This window comes from Aplidium turbinatum, chromosome 8 (genome assembly GCF_918807975.1).
Source record: "Aplidium turbinatum chromosome 8, kaAplTurb1.1, whole genome shotgun sequence".
Classification (NCBI taxonomy): domain Eukaryota; kingdom Metazoa; phylum Chordata; class Ascidiacea; order Aplousobranchia; family Polyclinidae; genus Aplidium; species Aplidium turbinatum.
Window position 1 is genome coordinate 22,997,341 of NC_137479.1, and position 20,839 is coordinate 23,018,179.

Here is a 20,839-nt window from a genome sequence, read left to right on the forward strand (position 1 = left end):
AACATCTATCGCACCGGCTTAAATAACATCAAAAGATTCAAACTAGTTCCAAACTTTTTCCTTTGCAAAGGTATTCGCAACCACCTTTAATCTATTTCCCTTTTTTCTTTCTAACACAACAGACTAAATCTGGAAAAGTGCCAGTTGATACATCGTTTGGCAACGTTGTAAAATGACGAACATCTTTTCCAACGTTGTCCTCTCAGAACTACAGCATCTCATTGTGACTTAAAACGGAAGAAATCTCAAGATTATGTTTGGTGGACATCAGTCTGTGTTCATGGGGACTGAAATTTTTATTAAATATTGATTTCAGGTTCAGAGGGCTTTACACGGAGACCAATACAATCTGTCCTTGCTGATGGCGTCGCCACGCAATGACTTCTAATGAACGATCGAAATGTGACCTTAATCTGGAATACAATGAAGAATGCTGCAGCAATGCAAGCATAAACGCACAACGTCATGCCAGAAATGAAAACAAGCTGACATTGAAGGGTATTCGTGGCTTCTTGGTTTATGCTTCGTAAATTAACGTTTGAATGAAGTAGATGAAAAGATACCCAACGAGACAAGGCATCATTTCGTTTTGTCTACATTTAGGCTACATGGTCGGGTAGTAAGGGCGTGTAGCTCAGTGGTCTTTAACTTTTTCAGGCACAGAACCTTGCGAATCCTCTGAACTTCCAACAACGACGATCAGCGAAAAATTTGCAAAATAATCCAAAATATTAATTTTAGAACAAAAACTTCGGTACTGTACTTTTTCCTAATGTATTTATTAACTTTCAAGGGGTACCAGGTTGAAAATTCAAAAACTTGTCGATATGACGGCCACAAACAATTTTCCAGGTAATCTATTCCAGAAAAATGTTTGTTCGTTACGTACAGTATATGCATTTTAGTCCAAATACATATTTGATATGGAACTGTTTTCATTGTGGCACTAACAGCCGGCAATAAATTTATGTATTTATTTAACTGCTTGTTCATAATATTCTTAATCATTTTCACCTGCTGCCATTATTACACGACGAGCAAACAGATAAAAATCAAATTTACGTCGCAAAGTTTTTATAAAATCCAATACCGCGTCAGACAAATGATCTTGCAATGAAGAAAATTGGTGGAAAGTTTTGAATTTATGCCAGCAGCATTGATTTTTTTCAGGCAGTGACACATGCGATATTGCGATAACCGATTGTAAGAATTTAAGCTTTCAAGAAATACAAAGCTAGAAATGCATTATTTGTAAAAATGTCGCAAAAAACCACAAACATGACTTTTCATCATTTTTACACAAACTGAGTTAGTAATAATGACAAAAAAAGAACATAACAATCACAATATTATACATTGACTATAACTACATTTTATAAGCTGCTACGTTAGTATTTCGGTGCGATTCGTAAAAACGCAACGCGTGACCCACGGAATGTTGTAGTAGGCCGTGCGCAACGTTAGATCATTACAGTAGTATTCCTTTTGCTCATAGGTGCACAATAAAAGTGATACGCCATAACCAAATGCCAATGTCCAACCTAAACCCAAAATGCAGTTGCAGAACAATAGCTTGAAAGCTCCAAACTAGAAAAACTTCTTCCGTAAATAGTGTTTGCTTTTGAAATACGTCATTGGCAAGAGATACTCATTTGTGCAATCTGTAGTGAGGTATAGAATAATCCCAGTCAGAAAATCAACATTTCTTTGTATTGGTTCAACGTCTATGATTTGTTGACCGAGATCTTTTATGTGATGACAAAATATACCGAGCTTCATTAGTCGAAAAGTTGAATTGTATGAGCTGAACAATTGTGTAAGTTATTTGCGAAGGTACTGTTCTAATTGTGAAAGAAGTGAACACTATGCCGTGTCTTGTGTTAACCTAACATCGCAACTAAAACTATAATTCTATTGCTACGTTCGCTTTTGAAGCAGCTTCTATCACCGAAAGAAGACAACACAACATTTCACACGAGTAACGTAAGTTGTTATTTTAACTTTTAATGCAAGCATCACATGTAAAAGCACATACTGGACTGATACTCTTAAAATTAGTTAAATGTGGATGTGATCGATTTTTGACTAAAAAGGAAGTGTATAGTGAATGGAGAACGATATATTGTATCATCAAATATGGCCTTTAGTCAGCAATATATCAATCTTCTTTGTTAGATTGCATATAATGATCAACAAAAGTTACTTTACCATATTTTTTTTGTATGTGAAGACAAGGAAGGGCGTGGTCAAATTTTCAAATAAAAATACAGAGGGAAGATAACAAAAAAACTAATACTGCACAACTGCATCCAGACCACATTGGTTCCACAATGCACAACTACAAGAACCACCACACCAATTGTAGACAGAGAACTACAGATCAATCCAGGTTTACCAATGAGAATTGCCTTTTCTGAACTCGTTCCTTTTTTCTTTACAAATTGAACAGAAAAACCTAAAAATATAGAAAAGGCTGTCAAACGATGACATCATGTATTACCATCCAAGCAGGATGGGTAGCAGTTGAATAGCTTCATAGCACAGTAGCAGCTCATATTGTTATGACAGCTCAATAAACATTAGGTCAGCACAAAGCTAGCCAAAGTTCACACAAAAAAGCTGAGACTGCATAAAACATAATAAAAATGTGAATGAATGACCAAACTGAAGGTGAAAAAAATTCGATTGCTAGATTTGAAAAGATAACTCCAGAATCATTAAAGACTAAAATTGTGCCACAAAACTTACGACTGGAACCACTTTTATCTCGAAATGATCCAGAGATGTCTTCATATCCACTTTTGGCTGATGCCACCATACTTCCAATAGCTTGAGCAGCGGCCATTTTTTAATCTAATTTTTCTCTTGATATTATTCCATCAATGAGACACATAAGCCAAATAAAAGATTTTAATCATGTTCTTCATTTTTGGTATATCTACAGCATTTCCTACTTTTGATTTTGTAACTGGAAACTAACTCTATCCAGAAAAAATAGATAAAATGACTTGTCCTCACATATATGTTATGGAAAAGCATATTTACAGAACTTTGCATGATCTTATTTATAACATATCTTATGAAAAGACAACTATTTTTTCAGTTAGCAATTCACTAATTTGATCTCATGTTGTCAAATCATAAACCTTTTGTCATAGTTCATGGAAATATACAATGGCAACAGCAGGAAACCAAGACTATGTTTCTTGCAACTAAGAGAGACCATGTTACCTGCTTTCCCAGGATTGGTTAACAACTTAATTATTGATAAGTTGATAGTTTAAACAAGTATCTCCACACATCTCGTGTAGAATTTTTTTACAGGTTAAAAATGGAAAACAAGCAACATACTGATTGTTTCCACACAGAAGATATATCAGCATTCAGCACGATATCTGACTTTTCAAACCAAGCAAAAACTAAACATCAAAAATGTCAAGCAACCTTTTACAATACAAAACCAAACTTGGTATTGTTGCTGATATGACTTGATCAGTTCTCATAATTTGACATAATGTAGCACTTACAAATTTAATTTTTTGCATAAGGGACGAAAAAACAAGTGCAGTTTTTGACAAGTGTCAAAACTACAGCAATATTCTATGAAAATGAGCTGGATATTTCCCTCGCAATAACAAATAAAATCCTCTGAATTAGTTCAGAAATGTTCATCACATTTTAACAAGCGTGATTAAACTGACTTCTTAGTAATATGCCAAAGTAGTGGGAATATCTGCCCAAGCTCCAAACTGCTTTTATGTGATTCGCACTTAAGTTACTGGTACGGTATGTGGAAAACAGCTGCACCTTGAATACTTTCAAGATACTGGCATGAAATACAGGAGGTAGGGGCAACAAATTTGTTTCTTTGTCTTTCCATTCACTTCATCTTTAGTTAGTTGCAAATCATCACCAATTCAGTTTGTTGCAAATAGTGCCAATACAAAAAACATATAATTCTATGTATGTTTATCAAAATTAGAAATACACTGAACATAACTAAAACAGATTTCAAACCTTTCACTGAACTGCCATCTCGATGATAAACATTCACACCAATCAAATGCAACTATAATTCAGTACCGTACTGAGTGCCCTGAACCATACGGCATCAGTGATTGCTGACACGACATGTTGGTTAATCTTTAACTTGTTTCAACGAAACATTAAGACAAGTAAATTTGTATTGTTTAATGATGGTCTATATCATAATCAATTTTATTTACTTTGCAACTAGAAAGATGCAAGCATTGACAAAAAGTATTAAACTAGAAAAGTGGACATGTAAAGATGATATAAAGCAGCTGATAATAATCAGTATTCTGATCATAAATAAGCTTACATTTATGCTATTTGCTATATTACAAATCTAACAATGACTTCACTTGATATAGACATTAGTGCACAGCAAATACTGTTGAAGAGTAAACAAAGAACCAATAAAACAACAACGATTTAACACTGAATCACACTCCATCCCATTCGAATATTAGCACTGGTGCTCTCTCAACACTTCAACAACATGTGACACTTAAAACTGACATTATCATGGTACATTTTCTTGTCAACTAACAGATCAACATATAAAACAAGCGTACTTTTCACTGCATGAAAAGCAACATTCAATACTTTCCTCACTGAAACTGACAGCAACCAAAGGGAATTGGCTACAGCTTGTCTACTTCATTGAAATGCTACATTTCGCACTCGTTGGCAAAAGATAATGAATGACATAGCACACACGTTTCACAGAGCTCGAAATTGCTTAACGAGCCAAATTTATTGCCACCGAAGTAGGTTAGTAGGGACTCTTGAATTTGGCGAAAGCGAATTAGTAATCTTTCCAGCAGATATGAAAGGAGACGACTGATATATGGATAAAACCTTCAATCATTAAAGTAACTCAAAATTAAATATATGTTTTTATTGTATTTTAAGTTAACTCAAAATACAATAAAAACACAGAAAACAAAACATTTATTTATGTTCGGTTGTTCACCATCGTTCAAATTATGTGCTGACTTTCAAATTATTACCATAAAAACTAGCAGCTCTATTCGTATAAAACAGCGTTTATACTTTTGACCATGATTTGGCAATTTTGTAAAAAATTAAACGGTTAGACTATTTAGAAAACGTTGTTATCCTCAATATAACCCTTTTCTAATGTCAATCCAATTCCAATCAGTGATCAATACAATGAAGAGCAAGCTTCAATATTAAGTGGATTTAACTTGGGTAACATGCACGCCAAGCAAAAACTAAAACACATTTCCGAAAGATATGCATGGCTTGTCAAAACCATTTTGGACATGCACTAAAAACATCACTGTTGACCATATCACACTTTTCCCCAGTGTTGTCATTAAAAGAAGTGATTTCTTGATGTAAATACAGTGCAGATATAGCCAGTCTTATGAAAACAAACAGAAAATACTGAAGCTAGAACAACAAAAAAATCAAATCAATAATTAACCTTTATCAACAATCAAATTAAGGGTCATTGACTTTTTTGAAGATTAAGTTCAATAGCGCAGAGCGATCATACAAAACTCCATAAACTGAAGTAACCTGACTTCTAAGTGTGCTGACAAATGAAAGTACTCTCATTTCGAACCCTGCACCACAAGAAGCACAGCCGACAGACGTAATGAAGAGACATAAATGAAAGAGAAAAAAAGAAACTTATGCCTTGCCTTGGGCATTTGAGAAATTACAGCGTAAAACCGTCCGATAGTAACCCGTTTGGAGAAAAATAAAACACGAAATTGACCGAATAAAGTTGTAATAGCTAACACAAAGGTTTGAAAATACAGTCAATCAAAGATATTAACAAAGAACGGGCTACAAGTTTTGACTAATGTCGCCTGAACATGAATCATTAAACAAATGTGAATTTTGCTAAAAGGACCATGTGTTGTATTTTCAATGGGCTGACTAAGTGACTAATATCATACATGTGTCTCCCATTGTAATATTCATGTGCTGCAGTTTTATTTTAACAAAAAGGCATTAGTAGTGGTAAAACCTGCACAAACAATTCAGGCTTGGACAACTCTGTTGTGAGCGCATTACGTAATGACTTGTGGTTAAGAGAATCAGCATTGTGCTGTAATTCAAACTTTTTCCACCGCAGTTGGCTCTCATGTGGAGTGATCGTGTCAAAGCTTCGCATATTCATCATAGCGCTAATTTCTAGCGCTATTTTAAATGATTTTAGCCAGGGTCTCACAAAGCAAAAGTATTTCAACCAAGTTTAGGCTAACAATAGCAATAAAAAAAGAGCAGGTATTATGTTTTGACTTTTGAGACTATTGTAATTGGCTGCTTAGCCTATTAGTTTTGCCTTGCAGAAACACAAGCATTTTAAAATGTTTGTCCGAGAATCTGCTGCGTTTGAGACGCATAATGTCCTTTCCAAGTGAATGCACCGTTCTGCAGCAGCGCTGGATGGTATATTGGTGTGTTGTATTCAAAAACATACCCTTGAAAACGTTTACTCAGAAAGGTATCACTGTTCCAAGCGTGCTGTGATGGTGTAGCATATATAAATCTTTTAACGAGGTCCACTGCACCAACATCGCTCTTTTTAGGGGCATAGAGCTCTTGAAATAAAGTATCTTCAACATCCGACATTCATTGATCTTTCGCTTTTTCTCTCTGATCCCTCGTTCTCGATACTGCTCACGATATGAGTGGTCACCATTTAGCAAACTTCCTCCGCTTGTATTCCAAGGAGCCATTCCAACCAACGCGAAAGGCAGTAATTCGGATGAGTCGCGCTGGCCAGAATACATTGTAAAACGAGATTTCCACGAAAACAAAAAATGACGCATAGCGCTTGACGTTTAAAATCGGCAAAATAGTTGACGGCGCTATCACCTCCGTCAACTAACAAATAAATTGACGGCGCTAGCCTCAGCGTCAACAAAAAGTTGACGCCGTCAACGTACAACACTGAAAATCACACTGCCATTGAATTAGAATGACTTTAATTCTGCGATTACCAAATAACCGAACAATAAAGCTAGCATCCCAAATTGCGCAATACCACGCGATAAGACATGGTTAAAGTGGAACAAGCAAGGTCATGAAATATAAACTCGACAATGACGACAGAAACAAAGATAGAAAAACGTAATGACGTCATTCTTATGACACATGCCCAGAAGTTTACCATCCCTTCTTACAAACAAAAAAGAATTGCAAAAGTCAATTACCAATGAAACTGTTTTCTTATCATAGCGTGACTTCCGCAGCCCTGTGCCCAAGAAAAACAGGTTTGAACAACAGTAAGAGATAAGTTTAACAGAAAAAGAGGATTGAAATCGCATGTTAATATATTTTTATCTGATCATCATACGGTGAAGATAGTCGATGTCAACATCAGCAAAGCTAATCTGATCCTAACGTTCTGGCTTCTGGGAACGGAATCTGGCATTCCACAAATAGGTGCTGCTAGAAAGAAATTTAATAGCAAGGAAATATCCGAATGAATGACAAACGTCAGAAAAAATACTGCAGTCATTTTGGATTTGCCACCGCCCGGTTTGCGCTTTCTGTGCAGATTCACTGACATCATATGGAAAGTTGAAAAGGCGCTGCCAGTTTGGATTTGGTAGTTGCTTAGCATACATATGCAATTATGCATGTGCAGTACATGACTGAGTCATAATTAGTCACTTGTCATGCGACAACAGGGTACTGCATCAGTTAATAGGTGACATCATATCCGTTTTCAAAAACAAAAGGAAACGAATACGTCTCTATATTTCACAAAGCTGTAATATCGGGTAGGGCAGAAAAAAAAACGATAATACTCTTGTTTGAAATTCTTAAAAATTATAAAACTTGCTTCCCAAATTTGGCAAACATGATAACCAGGAAAACTGACGGTATGTCCAAAAATTCCAACACAATCTGCAGTAAATAAAGGTAGACAAAACGATCACAGGGTGATTACGCAGCTGTCATGAGAACTAGTGTCTTGTGATATCATATGAGGATTGGTACCATAATTTTCAAAAAAAAATTGTAAAATGTTCTAAACTTGATGTGTACCGAATTTGAGAATCATAGATTTTATTTTAAAATATATAAAAATCAAAAATGCTATCATTTTTTGTCTCATTTGATACAGACAAGATTGTGTTTCAGTCGTAATAAAATATTAATTTTAAAGCAGTAGCCTAGAAACTAACTCTGAAACAAAAACTGAAAAAATTAAACCTCTTAAAAAGAAAGCGACATTAAAATGTATATATATATCTGTTAATAATTGACAAAGTGAATATGATCCCTGTGGCTATAGTAACAAAATCATATATATAATTAATCAACAGCCATATACGAATATCATTGGCACCGAATATATTTTGTCACGTACATCGTACAAGGTAATTCGGACAAGGTTTTGAATACTATCAATTGTGCATAAACATATTTCCTTATTTGACATGACCCACAAAAAATGTACAGTACATGGTGCCTCCTAGTGTGGAAACCAGTGATCTAATCCTAAGAGGTTCATATGATATACAGTAGTACAGAAGATTTAATAAATATGAACACTAAATTAAAAATACTTAGTGAAACCTGCCTTGACTCAAAAGAATTCTTAACAAAATATCTTTCAAGTAATACACAACTCATATCCACCAAGTCATATACACATCGTTGTTGTTTATTTCATAGCAAGCCAAGTTTTTGTTCAATTGGATTTTTACTAAGAGTGTAGGATAATGTCATTTTATTCTATAAAATTGCTTTTTTCTTTTGTTAATTATTTCATCTTTTCACATGGATTTTAATTTATTATCAATATTGTATATATAACTTTCAGTAACCAAACAAAAACTGAAATATATCGACTGCAGATAAGTTTCAAAACAATTTGTAGAAAAATCACATTCACAAAAGAGCTTTTTACACTGGTATAAACGCATTAGCTTTTTTTTTATCAACACCTTACAGTAGGGGTGTCGAAACTTTTCCCCAGGTGAGCCAGATTTGATAAAATTCTGACATTGTTGTGAGGTTGTAGCCTATATGATAGGTAGGGTGGTCCAAAAAAAACTTTTTTTGTAAATGTTAATGTCTCACCCTAAAATATTGTTACCATTGATGAGAAAATGATATATGTGAATTTTCATAAAGATTGGTTGATATTTAGGGGTTGCTACCGGGGTTCAAAGTTTTGTCGTTTGCCCCCATTTTAACGTTTTAAGAGGATGTGATACAGATATGATATGATACGGTACAGTAAAAAATATGGTACAGTGCCATGGCATATTGCAAGAAAAGTACAGTTTAATAATTACTCTATATAGTCTGTTTATAAACTCATGTACGTCTGTATTACGAATTATACTAACTGGTCTACATATATATACAAAATGTGCGACTTTGTATACTTGTGTTTAAAGTTCAGAGACTAAATTTGACAATCAATAACAGCTTTAGAAGACAGTAAATAAACTACATGTACAAATGTACATGATGTAAACTAATATACATAGTACATACATAGTTATTACCCTCTAAACCAGGGGTTCTCAACCGTGGCCTTTGGCCCCCCAAGGGGACCACAGAGCGTTCTCAGGGGAGCCACGATAAAAAGCTTCATTAATAAATTATAACATGTATTGATGAATTATAACAGAATTGTGACACAAAAAACACTCATGTAGGTGTTAGTATCGTAAAGCTAGCCAAAAGCATGTTTTTTCATCATATGTTCTATCTCACTGCATGTTGCATCATCTTTTGTGATTGTAACGTAACAATTAAGGATACGCTTGATTTACTAGCGTAGTCTATTACGAAAAAGAAAGCATTAAATCATTTAATCATTCGTTAACTGTTTTTATTGATTTCGTTTCATTGTTCTTTAAACAAATACATTTTTATTTTGCTCAAGGGGGCCATGGTCTTTTAGAGCCACAGTCTGGGGGGCCATGACTCAGAAAAGGTTGAGAACCACTGTCTAAACCCTTGACAGCCTGTTTCACCCTAAAAGGGTAATCATCAGAAAGTCCTCCTTTTAGGTTAAAACAGGCTGTCAAGGGTTTAGAGCAGTGGTTCCCAACCTTTTTGACCTTGCGGCACCCTATCGAAGAGATAAATAGTTTGCGGCATCCTGGCAAAACTGGGTCAATTTTATGAGATTTCTGTATTTCAAGTAACTGTATGAAATAGCACAGAATGAGTTGTACAGTATAGCGCGCATAAATAAATGTATTTATTCAAAATTTAGTGTGAAATTTGGGCTTGACTTCTTGCACAAGTCCCTTAATATCTCGAGGCACATTCGACAAAGCCACCCACATTTCTTCCTCGACTATAAGCAGTCGTTCTCGTTTTTTTAGTTTTAATGTTCGTTTGTACGGAAAATCCACTAATTTGGAGACCCAATTGTAATCGCAAAGCAATTCACAAAATATATTCATATAAGTATAAAGCAGTGCTCCGCAACCGGTGTGCCGCGGGATAACTATCATCAGAACATACTTTTTGAAAAGAAAGGAGTTTTTATGTTTTAAAAATTCTCGCTTTACCACTGCAAGACAACTCAAACTCTAGCTAGACTTCCCACAGTGCATTTATGATTTTTTTGCCTCACATTGAAGTTTTCGCAATGGGAAGGCTGCCCTAGTTTTAAAAAAGGCTGGTTAACGTGGTAGTGCGTTTTTAGAAGTCAGGCTAGGTCATTTTGAATTGTCAGTTAGCAGTGTTTAATGAAAAATTTCGTAATATTGAAAGCACAGCTATTAAGTGTAGTAGCCAACGTTTTGTCAATGGCGAGTCCATAACAAACGAGTAGCCTAATTATTTTGCAAAGAACTTCCAGCCAGGAACGAACGACTGGCCAGGAAATTTTAGAGTGACCAACGAGTTTTTCATAACCCATGGTATCCATTGGAATAACTGCATCAACGTTTGCACAGATGGTGCTTCAGCAATGGTGGGCGAAGGAAGAAGTTTAGCTGCATGGGTAAAACGTCAAAATCCAGCCATTCAACTTATGTATTGCTGCTTACACAGGGAAGCCTTGATGATCAAACATTTTACAAGGGAGCTGACAGAAACAATGAATGACTGTATCCAAATTGTTAACTTTATTAAAGCAAGAAACAAGCGCAAATATCTCATTAAAAAGATGATAGTTATTTTTTACATTTTGAAAATGTGTCGGCCGAATTGTGCCGCAAAATTTTAAAGAGTTTTTAAGTGTGCCGTGAGTAAATAAAGGTTGCGGAGCACTGGTATAAAGAATAAATCAATTATAACTTAGCCTTTTCTCGATTAGCTATGTAGGCTATCGTGTTTGTATGCGCAGGTATGGTATCCCCCATGCAAAAGTTTCTATTTTATAGTGGTTCGCAAACAATCGTGCAATTTTATAATCGTGCTGGGTCACACAATCCGATAATCCATCACTGCAATTTGACTTTGTGCGCCGTGAAACGCAAAATAAAATCATGAAACCTGGCAATAATGATGCGTTTCAAACGTTTTTATGGAAAAAACAGCAACGATTCAAAATCTCTTTCACGCTGTTATTCCTGGGCGAGAAAACAAAGGCTTATTGTGGATTAGAGTTAAAATAAATAAATAAATTCCACACTTAACGGGTTAAAGTTAAAATATCTCGCGGCACCCTTGAGCATTGCAATTGGCACCCCGGTTGGGACATTGCCGAGCGTGGAGTGGCGTTGATCACGGAATACAACACATTACACACATGTGACGAAGAACAAAAACAGTATCTTTTGCGTGTCGTCGCCGATCACCGTCAGCGATATCCAGACTGCAGTAGAAAGACCCTCGCGCAATAATTCCTGTATGTAGTTTATTTGTTGTATTCTAAAGCTGTTAATGAATGTCCAATTTAGTCTCTGAATTTTAAACACAAGTATACAAAGTCGCAGCGGTGACGCGCTCGCTTTCCAATTATGCAATCCTGGTTTGACTCCCGGCTTATACTGGTTGTTGACAAACACCGCCCACGCCCACCTCTACCCAGGGTATAATATATTGGGTGGGCGTAGTTGCTGAAGTAAAGGCGGCCGAGAGAAAGGAACTGGCCACCCTACTCTCGTTAGTGCCGAAGGCTTAGTATAATGAGAACCTCATCCCTCGATGCTTGTATTCAAGAGGGACTCACCTTTACCTTATACAAAGTCGCACATTTCGTGCATGTACACCAGTTAGTATAATTCGTAATACAGACACATGAGTTTATAAACAGACCATAGAGTAATTATTAAACTGTATTTTTATTGCAATATACAATGGCACTGTACCGTATTTTTTACTGTACCGTATCATATCATATCCTCTCGAAACGTTAAAATGGGGGCAAACGACAAAACTTTGAACCCCGGTAGCAACCCCTAAATATCAACCAATCTTTATGAAAATTCACATATATCATTTTCTCATCAATGGTAACAATATTTTAGGGTGAGACATTAACATTTACAAAAAAAGTTTTTTTTGGACCACCCTAATGATAGGCTGTATATGATAAGTTAGGTTGCAGGCGACCGGTACCCTACAAACTATCTGCTTTTCCATCAAAAACTAATACACCCAAAAACTGTGTAAAACGCAGCTTTGTTAATGTGAAGGGTGAAACTGACATCTTCGTTTCTGATTGTACCCATGAGAAGTCTGGTTCGAAATTAGTGATAAACATTAAGCAAGCGTAAAATATCACATAGGTGGGAGTCGCTCAGCTTTGATCTCAAGTGATTCTTCTTCAAGTTCACCACCAAGAACGTTTGCTCACATGAAAATTTTGAACGGCACAAACTCAATATTTTCTTTGCAAAGTTTTGCGTTTCAGAAAATTTATTTTTATCCAGCTGGACGAGGGAAAAGATGTTGCTGTCGACATCTGCACTTGGCGTCGCAGTAAAGCTCAATTAGCTGGAGCTTCATCAGGGTTCAAGCAAAAAGACGTGAAAAGCAAAAAGTTGTTTACATTTGAGGCAAAATCTCGAAAGTAGTCGTTCAATTTTCTGGTGAGAAAATGAATGCATGTTTGTGTTCGACTGTATCGCTTAGTACCATTCTCTCAGGCAATGAGGCAATAATATTTGATTTCATAATTATGACACAACAATGATACTAACTTTTCTCGCCTTGCTTTTGTCTGTGAGAAAATACGGTTAATGTACGGTATGTTTAATAAAATGCAAGTTAAATTTGTATGATTTCAGTGTATCTGCGGTCCAAAAGTAACACATTGTGCAACAACAGGCACTTAGGCCATACAAAAACGTCACCAAAGGCCTTGTGAGTGCAGAAGGTATACATGCGATTTTCCATTTGTAGTCCAGAAAAACACAAATAATGGTATTTTTTTCAACATTGCGAAAGTACTCAAACTGTAAGCAGTGAGCTACGCACAAACATAAAACTTACCAGGATTTTCCTCCTCTACATGGGTTGATTCACTACTGGTTCCGGTATATTGGACTGGTCTATCAGTGTCAATCAGCACCATTCTGCAAGAGTAATGTAGTAACGATAATAATAATATTATGCTAGACATAAAAGATCACATAAAGTTATTATCAAAGTACCGTACAGTAATCCACTCAATGTATTTGTCCTTTTTCATTACACAGTGATGCCTTACAACCATAGATGGCTTTTTTAATAAATTGATATTTTAAAGCGTAGTTTGACTTAACCATAGCTTCAATTCAATTATATTAATTATACCGTACAATAAATACATTTTGCATTACAATAATGAGCAAAACACATGCTGGACTCAAGCATTAGAAACACACTTTTCTCCTTCTTCAGATACAGGTTTGCCTTTTTCTTCTGGTTCCTCATCGTTTGCTTTAGTTACAGTGAAGCGCACCGATGACATGTTTTTAAAATAAATTTCACAATTTATTTTATTGCTTAGTTTTTTTCTTCTGAAAATGCAAAGACTGTGATTGCAGACAACATTTTTATAACTGACACAAATTTCAAAAATATCTCATGAAACATCACTAATCAATTAAGTTTCTTAACAAAAATTATCTTTAAATCTGTGATAGCCTATATGTAGGTTCTAGCATAATTCATGCCAACCTTTAAATACTTTTACATAAAATACAGTACATGCAATCTGCTTTTGTTATCATGGTTAAGCTTATAAACTCTTATGCAAGGATAATATTCAGTACCGTATGTATAGATAGACAACTCGGGCAGGTGTTTACCAATATATTTGGCAAATAAAATGATTAAGTTTAGGATGTCACTTTCTTGAGAGGCATGTCTGACAGAGAATAACATTTTTGTATAGTTTTTGACAAAGAAATCAATTCGCCAACCAAGAACACTTTTGGACAGTGCACTAGAGGCCATGTAAGGAGAGTAAGAGCAGAGAGTCAAATGAATCGACAAGCAGCTGTTTTGAATGGAAATCATTTTGACTAAAATTTTTACTATAATGGATGCAGGCAGGCTGCTTGGAACAAACAAACTAACCATAAGTTTTGAAAATAAAAACAATAGTATACTATAAAAGGATCCACAGCTACTTTGACAAGACTAATAGGGGAAGCTAAAACAAAACATTTGACAAGCATCCATCTAAAAGCTACAGCCCTAGTCAACTTTTAACAATATTCTTCAACGGCATTGTTTTACCACTTGCAATCACATACATTCCACGCAAGTACTGTAAATTATGTATGTTTTGTAAAAGCAAAAAATCAAGGTCACAAAAAAGGGGCAAAAAACTGGCAACCTGTCCAAGAATCAAAATGAAAAAATGCCTATGATTTCACTAACTTGATTAATCGAGTTTACACATTGTAATTGCTGTCAGCTTAAGTTATGTTACGAGTCATACTTTGATTCAGTTTACCACGCTCTGTTAGTTAGGCATTTTTCGGTTGCAACTTTTTGGGATGCACCCAAATTCGTACCCTCAATTCGTACCCTGAAAAGATCGAGAGAAAAAATTAAGAAAAGCCGAAGTCGCTGATTGGAGTTTTCGCAAACAAATAAAAACTCTTAGGATCATTACCGGAAATTTTAAAATGTATGCGGAAACTTTAATCAACCTTAACCCTAACCCTTTTAAAATGTTTGCGGAAACTGCAATCAGCGACTTTGGCAAACTCTTACGATCATTACCGGAAATTTCAAACTAATTGCAGAAACTGCGAAAAAACGGAAATTTTGATCAGCGCCTTCGGCTTTGTTTTATTTTTTCTCTCGATCTTTTCAGTTTGTTTGTTTGCTGAAACACTCTAACCCAGTGGTTCCCAACCTTTTTTGGTGTCGGGGCCGAATTTCAAACTTCAGAGTGCGTATGGAGCCGCATGAAAACACTCAAGTAATTATAAGATAACGAAAATTTTAAAGCATGAAAGCATGTACCAACGAATAGCAACACTAACAAGAAAAATAACACAAATCAATTTAATGTCCAACTTGGCATTGGCTTTGAGCTTTAACAAGTTTGTCAAAGCAAGGCGCAATTGCAGAGAATGCAGTGCAGTAGCTGCTTAAGGTGGTCATCGGTCAACTGATTGCGATATTTATTTTTGATTCTGATCATTTGCTGAAGTGCTTCACATACGTAAGTTGATCCAAATACAGAGGCGTTTTTCTGGGCATTGGTTTTCAAGTTGGGATACGTTCCCTCTGGAACTCGACTCCAAAATTCAAGTAGGTCTTCACTTTGAAATAATTGTTTGAGCTCGATATCTGACTGCATGTCTAGCAACTCCAATTGTAACTTATCAGGAGCAGTGGCCACATTAACTGCAATAGGATTTGATTTATAATGTCACATTGCATGTCGTACCCCCTGCTTTGGTGCTTCGTACCCCCAAAGGGTACACGTATCCCTGGTGTAAGATGTAAAATGAAAAGTTCACTGACAGTGCAACCTCTACGACACAACGACTATGCAGTTTGTAAACAATTTTGACTTCGAAAATAATTTTGACAAGTCAAAAAATAATCACCTTAATTATTATAAAAAATTTTTTTAATTTTTTGAGGGATTTTTAGGGGTCAATGAGAGCCGCAAGAAGGCTAGCTTGGAGCCGCATGCGGCTCTAAGAGCCGCGGTTGGGAATCACTGCTCTAACCCTTTTAAAATGTTTGTGGAAACTGCTATCAGCAACTTCGGAAAACTCTTAGGATCATTACCGGAAACTTTAAAATGTTTGCAGAAAAACAGAAACTGCGATCAGCGATGTTCTATTTTTTCTCTCGATCTTTTTACTTTGTTTGTTTGCGGAAACTGCGATCAGCGACTTCAACTATTTTTAATTTTTTCTTTCAATCTTTTCAGGGTATGAATTAGGTTGCACCCATCTTTTGAGGTAATGCGTCCTGGCAGTTTGAACATTATTTTTCTGCAATAAACTCATGTATGTAGACATCCACACATCATTCTCGGATTATCCCCACCACCAATGTGCTCGGGATGTTGCTTCAATAATTTATCAGCTAGGTATGAGCGGATGCTTTGGACTACTCGACGTCCGCTACACCAGCAAGAAAATAGTCATCAGAACATCTGGAAAATAGGTGAGCCAAATAACTGAATCAATCTGTAAACACAGCTTTACAAGCAGGTTTTTGCAACATTATACTTAAATAACAGCCGTTCTATATATGTATTTGAAAAAAAGACAAACTTTCTGGCAATTCAACTTTAAAAATCACTGAACTTGCCAATGCAAACAGCTGGAATGCAACCTAATTTGTACCATGAACAATTTGTACCGTCAGTTCGTACCTTGAAAAGGTCGAGAAAAAAAATTAAAAAAAGCTGAAATTGCTGATCGCAGTTTCCGCAAACATTTTAAAATTTTCCGCAAACAAACAAAAACTCTTAGGATCATTACCAGAAATTTTAAAATGTTTGCGAAAAGTCCGATCAAACCTAACCCCTAAACCTTTTAAAATGTTTGCGGAAACTCCGATCAACCCTAACCCTTTTAAAATATTTGCAGAAACTGCGATCAGCGACTTCGGCAAACTCTTAGGATCATTACCGGAAATTTAAAAATGTTTGCGGAAACTGCGGAAAAACGAAAACTGCGATCAGCGACTTTGGCTTTGTTCTATTTTTTCTCTCGATCTTTTCAGTTTGTTTGTTTGGGGAAACACCCTAACCACTTTAAAACGTTTGCGGAAACTCCGATCAACTCTAACCCTTTTAAAATGTTTGCGAAAACTGCGATCAGTGACTTCGGCAAACTCTTAGGATCATTACCGGAAATTTTAAAATGTATGCGGAAACTGGGGAAAAACGGAAACTGCGATCAGCGATGTTCTATTTCTTTCTCTTGATCTTTTCGGTTTGTTTGTTTGCGGATACCGATACCCTAATCCTAACCCTTTTAAAATGTTTGCGGAAACTGCGATCAGCGCCTTCGGCTTTTTTTAATTTTTTCTCTTGATCTTTTCAAGGTACGAACTGACGGTACGGGTACGAATTAGGTTGCACCCAAACAGTTAAGGTTAAGCTTTAAAAAGAGCCTGTCCAGAGATGGACAATAGATTCTTTTATAAATCAAACACAGTGAACATGTTTTTGATTAGACTACAGTAGACTAGGCTAGTACGGGCATAGACTAAGTTATTCCAGAAATTAATTTCAAGCAAGACTAAAAGATTTTCTCAAGTCCATTCTGGTAATAAGTTCAATCAAGTTTATTTCGGCATAGCTCCACATTCATTTTCAATGTACACATCAGGAGATATAACAAATCGCTTTTTTGATATGGAAACTACACTACACCATGGAGGCACCGAAAAAAACATGCGGTTATCTAAGTCAAGGTGCGCCCACGTAATCAGGAAACTCTCTACTCTTGAACCCTGCTTCGCCAGGCAACAATTCTCTACTTTAACACATCTGCCAAAGCCAATTACCGTGCGACAACTAGATCTTGGAGAGGACCAGAACTTGAAGCCTTGAAGTTGAATATCACGGATTGTTCAAATTTCATAATTCTTTCAAACATAGATTTAGAGTTGCCATAGGATTGAAATAAATCATAGTTTTTTTGTAATTGCTAGAGCGATTTTTTGTTACTAAAGTTACTTTTTTGGTTGTACCAATTAACAAAAGAAATGTAGAACCAAAATTTCATGGTTGTGGAATCAATATCTAGGAAATTATAAAGTTACCAAATGCCACTTTTTGTGTTTTTAGGTTACTTTTCATTTGTTAGGTTACTTTATTTGCATACTTTTTGCCTAATTCCGTTATTTATTTATCATTCATCGCTACTTTAGAGATGAATTTACATTCTATGTAGGTAGGCCCAGAGGTGGGCACCCGCTACTTTTAAAGTAGCGCGCTACCCGCTACCGCTACTTGGACCAAAGTAGCGCGCGCTACCGCTACCCGCTACCAATTTACAAAAGTAGCGCGCTACCCGCTACCGCTACTCGGACCAAAGTAGCGCGCTACCGCTACTTCTTCCGCTACTTTTGTCTATAATGACACTAGGAAACACTCTTCAAGTCCCTAGTGAGGCAAAAATGACATTGAAAACGAATGTTATCATTCGTTTACACTGTCATTTTAACGTCGTTACAGAAGACACATTCTAAGGGAAATTTATTGTTACGCATCTTTCAAAAACACGATCATTTCAAAATGAGAATCATTAAGTCCTGCCCGCTTTGGCTTAAGCACATCTTTTCCAACAGAGAAAAGTATCTCCACCGCAGCACTGGAAGGAATGGGAGTGTTGTATTTAATGAACAGATGTTTTAACTCGGTATTCGAAAAACTCAAGGACTTGCTCCTGTCCGAAAAAAAGGGCCCACAATTGCTGTTTCCTTCTGCACCGACGTTTCACGTAGACCTAATGGCAAGATCGCAGCTCCACACCAGAAAACGTGATTCCGAAAAGACCGAAACTTTGCAACCAAACCGATTAAATATAGGCTATAGGCTATAGCTGCTTGACCACGCCAGAGTTACCAAAAAAAACGAGTATTTTTTCACTTTAAATTAAAAAATAGCGGGTAGCGGGAGTACGACTGAAAAAAAGTAGCGCCTCTCCCGCTATCGCTACTTTGGAAAAAGAATAGCGCCGCTACTGCAGCCGCTACTCCAACTAAAACGTAGCGCCGCTACCGCTACTTTCACCAGAAAAGTAGCGCCGCTAGTAGCGGCGCTACAAAAGTAGCGCGCTACTGCCCACCTCTGGGTAGGCCTAATGCCAAGACTTTTAATATATCTTCTACTATGGTACGGATTTTAGGTTTGCACGAGCCCATGCTTGTTCGTATCGCGTGTATTCCGGAAAACTCGTAAAGTAATTTCTTCGATGAACCAAATTGTGTGAACTATATTTAACCACTTGATTTCCCTGCAACAGCTAAACTTTAGCTAGTGGTTCTAAATCTAAACTAAACTAGTGGTTCCCAACCTGGGAGTCGCGACCCCCAAGGGGGTCGCAGAGCATTTTATAGGGGGTCACGAAGCTGTTGCTCATGCAACAACAAAAGTGAATGTAAGTAGGACGACTGGACGAGGTACCGGTCGGCGGTCCGCTAGTAGTATGTGCCAGGCTACGTTTACATGACGTTTCATTGCGCCCAAAAAAGTGAGGTTCGGTTTATCAACTATTATTTCAAGATACGGTACTTCAACTGTTTCAGCAACTCCGATCCACAGTCTCTATATTACAATAGTAATTATACTATCAATCAATCAATCAATCAATCAATCAATGTTTTATTTGTCAGTAACAGGAACATAGGTACATGTTTGAAATATGCAATATACACAGTACAAAAGTTACACAAGTTCCCATACCGACAGGGAGACAACGAGACGACCATACGGTCTACTAGTCAATTGCCACCCTACGGAAATTACGATTTTGCCATTTAAAATAAGCTTACAAGAGAAAAATAATAATTGAAACGTTCCCGCGCTTCAACAACAGCATACGCACAAAAAAAAAAACATATTGATGATAACGTAGGCCAAAACACAAAATTCCATGAAGCAAGCAGAGAATAATAAAGTTTCCGAAGCAACTGACAAGTTGGTTTCCATAACATATCACTTACGATGCACTGTAGCTTTGTAAAATTAACGTTTTGATCTCTTTTTTGAAACAATGAAATGATAAGTTTTTTAGCCTACTTGGAACCTCTGATCAGAGCATTGGTCCCAATACCTGCATGGATTTCTTGCCAAATTCTGTGTTTGATCTGTTTATAAAATAATTGTTGCCTGTTTGATATCTTGTGTTATGCTGATGAATAGAGGAAGCATTTGTAAATAAATCACAATACGTAGACGGATACTCATTCATATGAACTTTGTACATATGTTTTTTTATTTCAATGTTATGTATGTCTTTTAGTTTCAAGATGTTCATTTTGAAAAATAAAAAATTAGTGTGAGCATAGTAATTTTGTTTCGTAATTATTCTTATAACCTTTTTTTGTAATTTTATTAATGGATCCAGTGCACTGTCACAGGCCTTTCCCCAGCTTGAAATACAGTATTGCAAATGACAGTAAATCAAAGCGTGATACACATCTTTTAAAGTGTCTGTGTTGACATAATTTCTGAGTTTAAGCAACGCCCATGAACCTTTTGCTACTTTTCCGCAAATTTTATCTATGTGATATTTCCATGTTAATTTGTTATCTATGTAAACGCCAAGGTATTTTATTAGTATTACAATTAATTTATTACTATAATTACAATAGTAATTATACAATAGTAATATAGAGACTGTGCTCCGATCAGCGACTTATGCGCTTCTGTATATTTTCTCTCGATCTTTTCAAAGGAAAATTTTTGAAATGTTTGCGG

The 20,839-nt window shown here is 36.2% G+C and overlaps 1 protein-coding gene across 4 annotated transcripts in view; it reads right to left on the minus strand.

Moving 5' to 3' along the window:
* The window catches only part of LOC145776401 (solute carrier family 12 member 4-like), a 36,897-nt gene extending 22,961 nt beyond the window's left edge, over positions 1–13,936 (minus strand). For 3 of the 4 annotated variants that reach the window (XM_082587801.1, XM_082587802.1, XM_082587800.1), the window contains exons 1-2: positions 13,806–13,936; positions 13,432–13,514 (exon numbers count right to left, since the gene is read on the minus strand). In XM_082587801.1, coding sequence (XP_082443927.1) covers positions 13,432–13,514; positions 13,806–13,891 — 169 coding nt within the window. In that variant the 5' untranslated portion in view covers positions 13,892–13,936. Of the gene's footprint in view, positions 1–2,395; positions 2,456–2,748; positions 2,949–13,431; positions 13,515–13,805 lie in introns of those variants that run through there. The other variant, XM_082587803.1, reaches the window with a different exon arrangement.
* Between the last annotated feature and the right edge of the window lie 6,903 nt (positions 13,937–20,839).